General features: G+C 35.9%; 2 protein-coding genes across 3 annotated transcripts; both read left to right on the top strand.

The window, feature by feature from the left end:
- The first annotated feature begins 247 nt into the window (after positions 1-247).
- LOC132599343 (probable 26S proteasome non-ATPase regulatory subunit 3) lies at positions 248-5,550 on the top strand. The gene is made up of 8 exons (XM_060312666.1): positions 248-429; positions 1,193-1,383; positions 2,291-2,428; positions 2,523-2,659; positions 2,789-2,843; positions 2,930-3,040; positions 3,402-3,641; positions 4,732-5,550. Exons 1-8 carry the CDS (start codon positions 351-353, stop codon positions 5,242-5,244), a joined length of 1,464 nt encoding a protein of 487 aa, XP_060168649.1. The 5' UTR covers positions 248-350; the 3' UTR covers positions 5,245-5,550.
- A 695-nt stretch (positions 5,551-6,245) lies between these two features.
- LOC132599344 (probable 26S proteasome non-ATPase regulatory subunit 3) lies at positions 6,246-10,399 on the top strand. Of its 2 annotated transcripts, XM_060312668.1 has the most exons (9): positions 6,246-6,815; positions 6,981-7,071; positions 7,457-7,647; positions 8,206-8,340; positions 8,439-8,572; positions 8,647-8,701; positions 8,790-8,900; positions 9,100-9,339; positions 9,820-10,399. In XM_060312668.1, the coding sequence occupies exons 2-9, from the start codon at positions 6,993-6,995 to the stop codon at positions 10,237-10,239; spliced, it is 1,365 nt and encodes a 454-aa protein (XP_060168651.1). In that variant the 5' UTR covers positions 6,246-6,815; positions 6,981-6,992; the 3' UTR covers positions 10,240-10,399. The 2 variants fall into 2 exon arrangements, with proteins under 2 accessions (XP_060168651.1, XP_060168650.1); XM_060312667.1 differs by lacking the exon at positions 6,246-6,815 and having other exon boundaries at positions 6,889-7,071.
- Positions 10,400-10,711: the final 312 nt, after the last annotated feature.

Below are 10,711 nucleotides of genomic sequence, written 5' to 3'. Positions count from 1 at the left end.
AAAAAAAAAGATTTATCTAAATTATCATTTATCTCTCACTACAACGTCTCATTTGATTACCATTTCATTGATTAGAGCAGTAAGAGTGAAGCTGGAAAAAATTAGTCAAAACTTGTTAAATTTTAGTAATTATTTTAAATATCTTAAAACAAACTCAATTTATTAAAACAGCAAATAATATGTATTATTTAGACTAGACACATTCAAGCGTAAGCAGCAAGAAATATACAGCAAAAAACTATAAAGGTAGCATGGGCAAAATAGTCAAAAGGAGCATTAGCAGTGTGTGAGGTTTATCAGTGCATCGCCTCTTTGAGAAAGCAGAATTCAACCCATTTGTTAAGAGAGCGATGACTCAAGACGTAGAGATGAAGGAGCAAGCTCCTCTTTCTAATTCCGTTACATCCACTGGCCCTTCTGTCTTGCACCGTAAGTTCTAATTTCGATCTAACTTCTTCTTTTTATCTTTTTACTTTATATTTCTCGCTTTTCGATTTCATAGTGATATCAATATTAGGGTTTTTAACAAATAGTCATCTTTATTACTCAACTTTTGGGTTTTTTCGACTGGAAATTTCTAGGTTTTCGATTTGATAGATCAACGTTAGTTCAATCTCAATACACCGCTCCTTTAAATCGATGTGTAATTTACAAATTTTTTATTTTTATCTTTTGGGTATGGTTATTTTTACTGGATATTTATGGGTTTTCGATTTTTATAGATCAATGTTAGGGCTTTTTAAGGAATTGGTATCTATATTACTGAACTTTTGGGTATTTTTCTATCTTGGTTGTAGGGTTTTTTGTGGGTGGCAATTTGATAGATCAGGGTTTGGTTTTTGAAGTAATAGTCATCCTTAGACTGAGAAAAATTGGGGTATATTTAGTCCATGTTTGGACATAGATTTCAAATATTTTTCACTTTATTTGGAATTTATGAAGCTGGAGTTGTATTTGGTTATATACTTTATACAAATGAGAGAATAGAGCACTTCATTTGGAATTTGTGAAGATGGAGTTGGAAAATAGGTTTGGAGCGCTTTTCCAAATTTGGAATCCAGCTTCAAATTGGATTTGGAAATTTTATAACCAAACACCCTTTTTTTGAAATAAAGTGAAAAATTATTCCGGAAAAAAGTGAAAAATTCTCATGGACAGACGGGTCCTTAGCCCTTTTTGGTTGTTTTCTCAGATTTGAAGGAGATAGCATCCTTGATTGAGACTGGGGCATATGCTCGTGAGGTGCGAAGGATTTCGAGAGCTGTGAGACTGACTATGGTACTGAGGAAGAAGCTAAAGGCTTCTTCAATAACTGCTTTCCTCAATTATGTTCTAGTGCCTGGATCCGAGGTGCATTCTAGGCTATCTTCCTTCTTACCCAAGGTAATGTAGTTATGTGGTACACACGGATTTGGTCCTCCTGGCCATGTTTTTATGACTTTCCTGTATCGACCAATTTTATGTTGTATATTATCCTAAATTGAATTCTTATGCAAGATGTGTATGTCCGTAGAAATGTAAGAGAACCTCTAGTGCTAAAGAACCTTAAATTATTGATCTTACCCCTAGAGAATTAAGTTGTAAAGGCCCCAAATTATTGAGTGATGGAATGAAACAAGCTCATTTTAAGCAAAGTGGATATTGAGGCTTTATTTGGAAGACCCCAACTAGTTTGGGATCGAGGCCTATTAGTGGTAATTATAGTATCTCTTATGCACCATTAGTCACCATAGCACTTGTGGAACTTACTTGAAGCTTTGTCTAGAAGGTTGATAGAATAATTATTACTCCCTCTGTCCCAATTTATGTGGCACTTCTCGTTGTTTGAGATTCAAACTAAGTAAACTTTGACCAATATTTTAAGATTATTTTTCATCATATTGACATGAGAAGAATTACAACTTATACTACTTTTTATATAGTTTTTGAATATCTATTTTTTTTTTTTTTTTTTTTAAATATTGAGTTGAACTAATCCAATTTAGCTTCAAAGATTAGTCAAATTGACTCTCGCGAAGCAAAAAGTGCCACATAAATTGGGACGGAGAGAGTAGTACATTAGAAGCAAGTTCCCTTTGTTAAGCCCGCACTTAAATTGCATATGAAAAATAATTATATGCACTTAACTTTCATTTTCACTCACGAAGTTCGGGATTCTATTAGTTTTTCTCCCCTTAGCAGCAATTGCACAAGTACAGGAGCTTCTGACAAAAAACCTCTCCAATAGGGTCGAGTGGTTTGAGTTTAGTTACGGGTGGTTTTTGCTTTACAAATGGTTTCTTTGTTACAGGAAGATGAGCATGATATGGAAGTTGATACTGCAACCTCTGGAACTCCGGTGCCGGTCAAGCATCCTTTGCCAGAGCTTGAGATCTATTGCTACTTACTTGTCTTGATATTCTTAATTGATCAGAAGAAATACAGCGAGGTGGGGTAAATTTCTGTGTTGTATGTCAAATTGCCTTTTTCATGTTAAGTTTGTGCTTTATGGGAACTACAATCTATTCCTGGTTCTTTTTCAGGCTAAGGCATGCTCCTCAGCAAGTATCGCTCGTCTAAAAACTGTCAACAGGAGGACTGTTGATGTACTAGCTTCTAGGCTTTACTTCTACTACTCCTTATGTTATGAACTTACTGGCGATCTTTCCGAAATTAGAGGGTGAGTTTCAGTTCTATATGGTTCAAGCTTGCATGCAACATCTATGCCATGTTAGGATAAAAACAGTTTTTACCCTTGTTTTTGACTTTTCTAATCCTGTCTCTGATTAAACCATTAATTTACCAACAGTAATCTCCTTGCATTGCACCGGATTGCAACATTGCGCCACGATGAGTTGGGTCAGGTTTGTCATATATCGAGGAGTTCTTTAGTGTCTTTCTGTTTTAGATATGTTGTTTAGAGTACTTGATATTATTGTTTTGGGTGCAGGAAACACTTCTCAATCTGCTGCTGAGGAATTATCTTCACTACAACTTATACGATCAAGCAGAGAAATTGAGGTCAAAGGCCCCCCGTTTTGAAGCTCATTCAAATCAGCAGGCAATTCTCGACACACTTACCACCTCTTTGTGCTCATCTGTTTTTAGATCCACTATAGGCTTTCGCCCCTTTAAATGTTCCTTTCACTCTTGCTGATACGTGATCCACCATGGTGTTACATAGTTTAGATAGTGCTGATTGCTTTGCAGATCGATATCAGTATCTTTCATCTTTGTGATCAGTGCAAGGATACATATCCAAGTTTTAGACTTCCGTGGCAGCTTGATATTAGTAGTTCCTATAGTGCACTTGCACTTTTCAATTTTAATTTCTCTAATTTGCTCAAAGAATTTGTCTAGAATGCTTATTCTTGCAAATTGATCCTCATTCACCACCGTCCTTTCTTTCTCGTATCCTCCAGTTCTGCAGGTACCTCTTTTACCTTGGAAAGATCAGGACAATCCAGCTGGAGTACACTGATGCTAAAGAATCTCTTCTTCAAGCTGCTCGTAAAGCTCCTCAAGCTGCTCTTGGTTTCCGAGTTCAATGCAACAAATGGGCTATTATTGTCCGGTTGTTGCTTGGAGAGATTCCCGAAAGGACTGTCTTTATGCAGAAAGGCATGGAGAAAGCATTAAGGCCATACTTTGAGCTGACAAATGTACGTATTACGTTATTAACCTTTAGAAATTCTTTGAGATCACTTTATCAAAGTTGACTTTCTTGGAGTAATTCATTTTATTGACCACAAAAAGAGTAGCTCAAGATTTCTTTGCGTTCTTCTTGGTTTACCCATCGCACGTTATTTAGAAGCAGACTCGGGAGTACATCTGATTTGATATGTATCTGTCACAATATGTAGCATATTGCAGAAAACTTTGTAGTATCATTCAGTGCATTGTTTGTAGCATGAGTCAAGTCCAATGAAAGCATATGCTTATAAGATTTTATTAACTTGCTTAATATAATTGAGACATGTTTATGAACCTTTTGTATAGAAGATTGGGTTTCTTCTGCAGGGAACCATATTTTGGTGTAGGTTCTCTACGTCTTTTGGGTATATAGGGCTTTCCCTATTGTTAATAAAATTATTTGCCTTATCAAAAATTATGAACCATCACAACACAGGTTTGGTGCGGAGAAGATTGACTTAACTTTTTTTACCTGAAGAATCAGTGTTCCGTATGTCATAGGGGTAACAAGGGATGACTCATTGTGGTCTATACTTGTGGTGTAGGAAGAACATTGTATTGGATATGAACTCTATAGTAGATCTTTTGCATTCCTTTAACATATAGAAGGAAATTGTCTAGTTTGTACTCTTTCTTGCACCTTTTTGGTACTGTTTAATGAAATCTATCACTCCCTCCTTTTCAATTTGTTTGTTTTACTTTCCGTTCTAGTCTGTTTAAAAAAGAACGCCACTTTCTATCTATAGTAACTCTTTACACTCAACATCTTACATGGCATATCTAACACCACAAGATTCAAATGGCATTTTAATACATTACACACATCTTTAGTTTAAGACCACAAGATTCAAAAGTCTTCTTTATTTTCTTTAACTCCGCGCGGAGTCAAACTAAGACAAACAAATTGAAACGGAGGGAGTACCTTTTTCATCCAAAGGGGGTGATTCATAGTTCGTGGTGCTTCTGCTTAGGTGTCAGGACGGCAGCCCCTTCCCTGGCTCTTTTTTCCTGGATCCCCTATCAAATCCTGAATTACATGTATGATTATTGGTTTTTCAGGCTGTTCGCATAGGAGATCTGGAGTTATTTAAGAATGTTGCAGAGAAGTTCTCCAGCACTTTCACTTCAGATCGAACCAGCAATTTGATTGTGAGACTCCGGCATAATGTCATTAGGACTGGGCTACGTAACATCAGCATCTCATACTCTCGGATCTCACTGGTTGATGTTGCTAAAAAACTGCGGTTGGATTCTCCAAACCCTGTTGCTGATGCTGAGAGTATCGTGTCCAAAGCAATTCGAGATGGTGCAATTGATGCTACGTTGGATCATGCTAATGGATGGATGGTGTCAAAGGAGACCGGTGACATATACTCTACAAATGAGCCTCAAATTGCTTTTAACTCAAGAATTGCTTTCTGTCTTAATATGCACAATGAGGCTGTCCGTGCTCTTCGATTTCCTCCTAACTCCCACAAGGAGAAAGAAAGTGCTGAGAAGAGGAGAGAGAGACAACAACAAGAACAAGAGCTTGCTAAACACATAGCTGAAGAGGATGATGATGATTTCTGAGAGTTTAATATCAGCAGCATCATCAGATGCACACGGATGATGCCTTTTAAAGATTTACCTACCATTCGAAATTTGGATATTCAACTTTGTCCTTGGTTTAAACAAATATCTCTATTTGCAAATTATCTCTTGGCCTTCTAGATTCTGAGACTAGGTTTCTTGATTAATGTGTTACTGTTTTAGTAAAAATATTACTGCTGGATACTGCCTTCATTTGTTTCTCTCGAAGTACTTGTTTATCCATTTACTTTTGCTAAAAATTGCTATCCTTTGATTTTTCAAGTGAGGTACTAGAATTTTTTTTCATGTCTTTGCTCTTATTAGAATAAAAATTTCCTTAATGTCTGTCATGGAAGACAAACGAGTTCATTCATAAAGAATGGTGGATGTGTAGTATGAAAGTCAACTAATCATTCTATTTCAAAAAGAATAGTAGATTTTGTTGGGTGGTAGCATGCCCCAGTGAAATTAGTTTGAAGTTATAAGGAAAATAAAGAAAGGTTGGTCTTGCAAACTGAGAGTCAGAATTAATTGCCAATGTAAATTGGGATATTAATTTCTTATTTTTAAATACTCCATCCGTTTCAATTTATGTGAATCTATTTCATTTTTAGTTCGTGTATTTTATATCACAAGTCCAAAAGTTTTTTTTTGTTAAGCTTTGTACCCAGTCAAATAAGTTCACATAAATTAAAACGGTGGGAGTATAATTTACATGTTTATTAAAATATCATAAAAGAAAGCTACGAGTCACCATTTTTTTTTTGTGTTAAAAAAAACTAAAAACCCGCAAGGGTGGCTCAATTGGTTGAGCATGGGGCTTTCATAATGGAGGTCTCAGGTTCGAAACCCCCTGCTTACGATAGCAGGGGATTTGCCTTCTGAGTCGAGCTCGTCGCACGGGGCTTGCCTAGTGCGGGTTACCTCTCCTGTGTGGTTTGCGAGCTATTGCACATAAGCTGGGTTTACCCTGTGCGCACCCGAAGGGTAGCGGCTGCGGGTTCCCATGTCATAAAAAAAAAAAAAACTAAAACCCAATTTAGAAAATGAAATCAATAAGAAAGTATAAAACTTCATAGATGAAAATAAAAGATCATGAAGCCATGTGGTGTCTCATTGCTTGGCCAAAAGGAAAGCGATTTCTTCATTCTCAATCAACGAATTTCAAGCTCAGCTCATCTCTCGCTTTCTCATTTTCCATGGATTAAATATTCTCTTATACTTGCTGCCAAAGCAAGTCATCGAACTATTCTAATTATGATCGAAAATAATAAGTCGTCATACAAAATAGATAAATCAGACGACAAACGAAAAATATATATCAAAGGGAACAAAAGAATTGGATGTAAGGAAATATAAAAGAGAGTAGAAAAACATCAAAATAATAAATAATCTTACAAAATTCACTCTTAAAAAGTTTCCCAAAGAGACTGCTTAATTTGGATGCTACCAAAAAGGAAAGGATTTCAATTTACAGGAGAACATGTTCTTCCAATAACCAAAAATAAAAAATAAAAAAATAAGGAGGACTTATACTTTCCTTTTTAGGAGGAGCACAAAAAACAGTAAATGTAATGTCCTTTTCTTTTTACCTTTTCCATTTCATTTTTTTTTCCTATGGAGTATATAACTAGTTCACTTTTCAGTATCTGACAACATCCTGTACTTCAGCCATGGAACTTTTAGTTGTTATCTCTGTTTTCTATATTTCAATGGTCATTGTTTTGATTTCTCAGGTTTTCTTTAAAATGAATAGAGTTATTAAGATTGGAGATCAATCAGCTCCTTCTGTATATGACTGCTCAGTTGATCCTTCTGTTTTGCAAGGTATGTTCTTGTTTCTTTGTGCATGCATAAATGTTCATGTTAAACGTGTATGTAAACATTCGATACGATTATAGATACCGTTCCTCATGGATATGTTTGTTTAGATAACTGAGAAATCTCCGAGGATCAGCTGGCGTACTGTCAAAACTTGATTCTCCACTTAAATACTGAGATTTTGTATGCAGTATGGGCTCTTACCAATAGACCAAAGCCTGGGGGGATTCCACGTGGATATGTTAAAACATGAAGTATTCATATACCATAGATTCAAGTTAATACCTTTCTGTTGTATATTTCTGTTTATATGTACTTTCTTCATCCTGGTGCTTCAAATTTGAATTTGGTAGTTCAAATTTTACGTTTTTAACAATCATTTTTAAACTAGATTTGAAGGAGATAGCATCACTGATTAAGAGTGGAGCGTATAATAGTGAAGTAAGGAAGATATACAGGGCTATGAGATTGACCATGAAACTCAGGAAGAAATTGAAGGGTCCAATACTATCTGCTTTTCTGAATTATGCCCTTGGCCCTGGTTCTGAGGTCCATGCGCGGGTATCTTCATACATGTCACAGGTAAATTCATAGTCAAATGGCAACTTGAATGTTGAGCTTGAAAATAAACATTTTTATCCACCATTTTCTACATGTGTCTTTTATGTATTCGCTTTGGTGAATAACTTTCTGTTACAAGAGTGATCTTGATAAATTTTCAGTTGGGAGCCATTCTTTGCGATTAATTAGGAGACATTTTGTTATGTTTTACAGCAGCTCTTTTCACCAAGGAATTGGGGGTCACCGGTTTTACATCTGCAGATCTTTTGTCGTGCAACCATCTGTTTATTTGTTTATCTTTCTACATGATGTAATCAATGTTCAGAGGATTCAGAGGTCAATCTTTTGTTTGTCTTGTTCTTTGGAATCTAAACCAGTGCACCACTTTCATGTGTTGGTATTGTCAATGTGATAGGACATAGGATAATTATTTATCTGGTGATGTACATTAATTAGTCATCTTATAGTTGAAAACTGTAAATTATGGTGGGATACCTATATAGTTATATGACATGCACGCGTATATATACTATCAATATGCAGTATCTGCTCTCTGAGTTCTTATATTGCTTACAACAGGACAGACATGACAACCAAGTTGATGTGGAAATGTCTGAAACTGAAGCCCGTTCAAAAAGTCTGGTGCCTGAGCTTGAAATTTATTGCTACTTGCTTGTTCTAATATTTCTGATTGACCAGAAGAAATACAATGAGGTGAGGCAAATGGGCTGTGTCGTTTAAGCAGTCTCACTTTTGTAAGGACATTTCTACTTAAACTTCATGGAATTACTGAGCATTCATTTTACCTTCAGGCTAAGGCTTGTTCCTCAGAAAGCATCACTCGTCTAAAAAGTATGAATAGTACAACTGCTGTTCTTGCATCAAGACTCTACTTCTACTATTCTTTAAGTTATGAACTTGCTGGTGATCTTGCTGAAATCCGAGGGTAAGTTTGTTTGTTTGTTTTTTTGGTCTATTACTACTGTCTTTTATCTAATAGAAACTCTTCCTTATTAACAGTAACTTGCTTGCGTTGTACCGGAGTGCAACTGTACGCCATAATAAGTTGAGTCAGGTTTGTGAGATATTGCATAATGTCTTTGGTGTAAGTTCTATACTGAAATTTGTTATAGCTTACAGCTAGTTATGAAATTATACCACAGGAAACACTTCTTAATCTGTTACTGCGAAATTACCTTCACTACAACTTGTATGATCAAGCAGAAAAATTTCGTTCAAAGGCCCACCAAGTCGAAGCTCTTTCTAATCAACAGGTATGCTGTCTAAACCAACTTTTCTAGGGGATCATGTATTGTTTAAGAATTTTTACACTATCAATATATTTCAACATGTCGTAGCAGGTAAACATGCCTTACTTTCCAGGTTGCTAATCTCACTTCTTGTAAATGGGTCGATGTCTTAATTTCTGTGAACTACTTGTCCGCAATAACTTTTTTTTTTTTTTTAAAACAGTTTTGCAGATACCTTTTCTACCAGGGTAAGATAAAGACAATTCAGTTAGAGTACACAGATGCCAAAGATTCTCTTCTGCAAGCTGCCCAGAAAGGTCCAATGTCTGCAGTTGGTTTCCAAATACAATGCAATAAGTGGGTTATTATAGTCCACTTATTGCTTGGAGAGATCCCTGAGAGGACTATTTTTACACAGAAAAGAATGGAGAAAGCATTGAGACCATACTTGGAGCTGACAAATGTGAGTATGGAATAATCAAACTTTGAAAATTTGGTAGGGCAGTATATTTTCAGCTTACAATTACAGAATGAAACGCTTAGAGCTATAAGCTGAAAAAATACTCCAAACCAGAAAATCAGTTTGTGACATTTCGCCTAATGTGGCACATTGATATGTGTTAGGTAATGGACTGTTGTCTCCTTATATGGTCTTGGACAATTCTCACATCACGAGTTAGTCTCTAAGTTAGGCCCGAGTCATTTTCTTTTTACATTATATCATAGTCAGACTCATCCCTATTCTGGGCTTACTCAGTGTTGGGCTCCCATTTTATGTTGTTCACGCTCCAGATATCCAGCTTGGCAAGGCAGGAGAGAGGGTTTTGTTAATAGTCTCACATTAGTTGACGGAATAAGTTGTCTCGTTATATAGCCTTGAACAATTCTCACCTCATAAGATTCTGAGCTTTATAATTGATTATTGTAATATTTGTCTTTGCAGGCTATTCGTATTGGAGATCTAGAGTTATTTAGAACAGTAGCTGAGAAATTTTCCAGCACTTTTAGCCAAGACAGAACAAGTAACTTGGTTATCAGGCTCAGGCAAAATGTCATTAGGACAGGGCTCAGAAACATCAGCACCTCGTACTCTCGTATTTCATTGGCTGACATTGCCAAGAAACTAAACTTGGATTTTGAAAATCCAGTTGATGATGCTGAGAACATTGTAGCAAAAGCAATTCGAGATGGTGCAATTGATGCCACATTGGACCATGCCAATGGATCGTTGGTATCAAAGGCAAATGGAGATGTTTACTCCACAAATGAGCCTCAACTTGCTTTTGACTCAAGAATTGCCTTCTGTCTTAATATGCACAATGAGGCTGTCCTTGCATCGATTTCCAGAAAATTTGAGAAATAAAGGAAGTGTAGCAACGTAGAGAGAGGCTTTTAATAAAAACAAATCTGGTAGGATTATCACATGGATTAAAGTTACATACACTTATACAGTATCAATGCAATTTAACTTGATATAGCATGTTATTATTCTATTTTATAAGTTATCATATCATCTTGCTATGAAAAATAACCAAGGTTGTCGATCACTTAAATCTGATGGTATAAAAAATTTACACATTGTCAACGCACATAACTTAATACTTCATCATTCTAAATTTCCAGTAACCGATTAACCTCATGTTACACATTTTATTTCCTGAAAGAATTTCAGTCGAAATAATATGTACTCAACGTGTTGCCATCAATCATTAAGTCTTTCTGCACTAGTATAATCTCATTTTTGTTAAGATGAGGGAAAAATTTGGATAAGAAGAGTTTATGAAACTGCTGGTATCAAGTGTTCTCCTAGCCAGAGCAGAATATTAGAGTAACTG

The sequence above is a fragment of the Lycium barbarum genome, chromosome 6, assembly GCF_019175385.1.
Source record: "Lycium barbarum isolate Lr01 chromosome 6, ASM1917538v2, whole genome shotgun sequence".
Lineage (NCBI taxonomy): Eukaryota > Viridiplantae > Streptophyta > Magnoliopsida > Solanales > Solanaceae > Lycium > Lycium barbarum.
Note: the sequence above shows the minus strand (reverse complement) of the source record. Positions and strands in the feature narration are given on the sequence as shown.

Coding starts and splice junctions, on each gene's coding strand:
- LOC132599343 (XM_060312666.1), top strand. CDS start 351: ATGACTCAAGACGTAGAGATGAAGGAGCAAGCTCCTCTTTCTAATTCC. Junction 2,844..2,929: donor GCCACGATGAGTTGGGTCAG/GTTTGTCATATA, acceptor TTTTGGGTGCAG/GAAACACTTCTCAATCTGCT. Junction 3,642..4,731: donor CATACTTTGAGCTGACAAAT/GTACGTATTACG, acceptor TTGGTTTTTCAG/GCTGTTCGCATAGGAGATCT.
- LOC132599344 (XM_060312667.1), top strand. CDS start 6,918: ATGGAACTTTTAGTTGTTATCTCTGTTTTCTATATTTCAATGGTCATT. Junction 8,341..8,438: donor ACCAGAAGAAATACAATGAG/GTGAGGCAAATG, acceptor TTTTACCTTCAG/GCTAAGGCTTGTTCCTCAGA. Junction 8,901..9,099: donor AAGCTCTTTCTAATCAACAG/GTATGCTGTCTA, acceptor TTTTTAAAACAG/TTTTGCAGATACCTTTTCTA.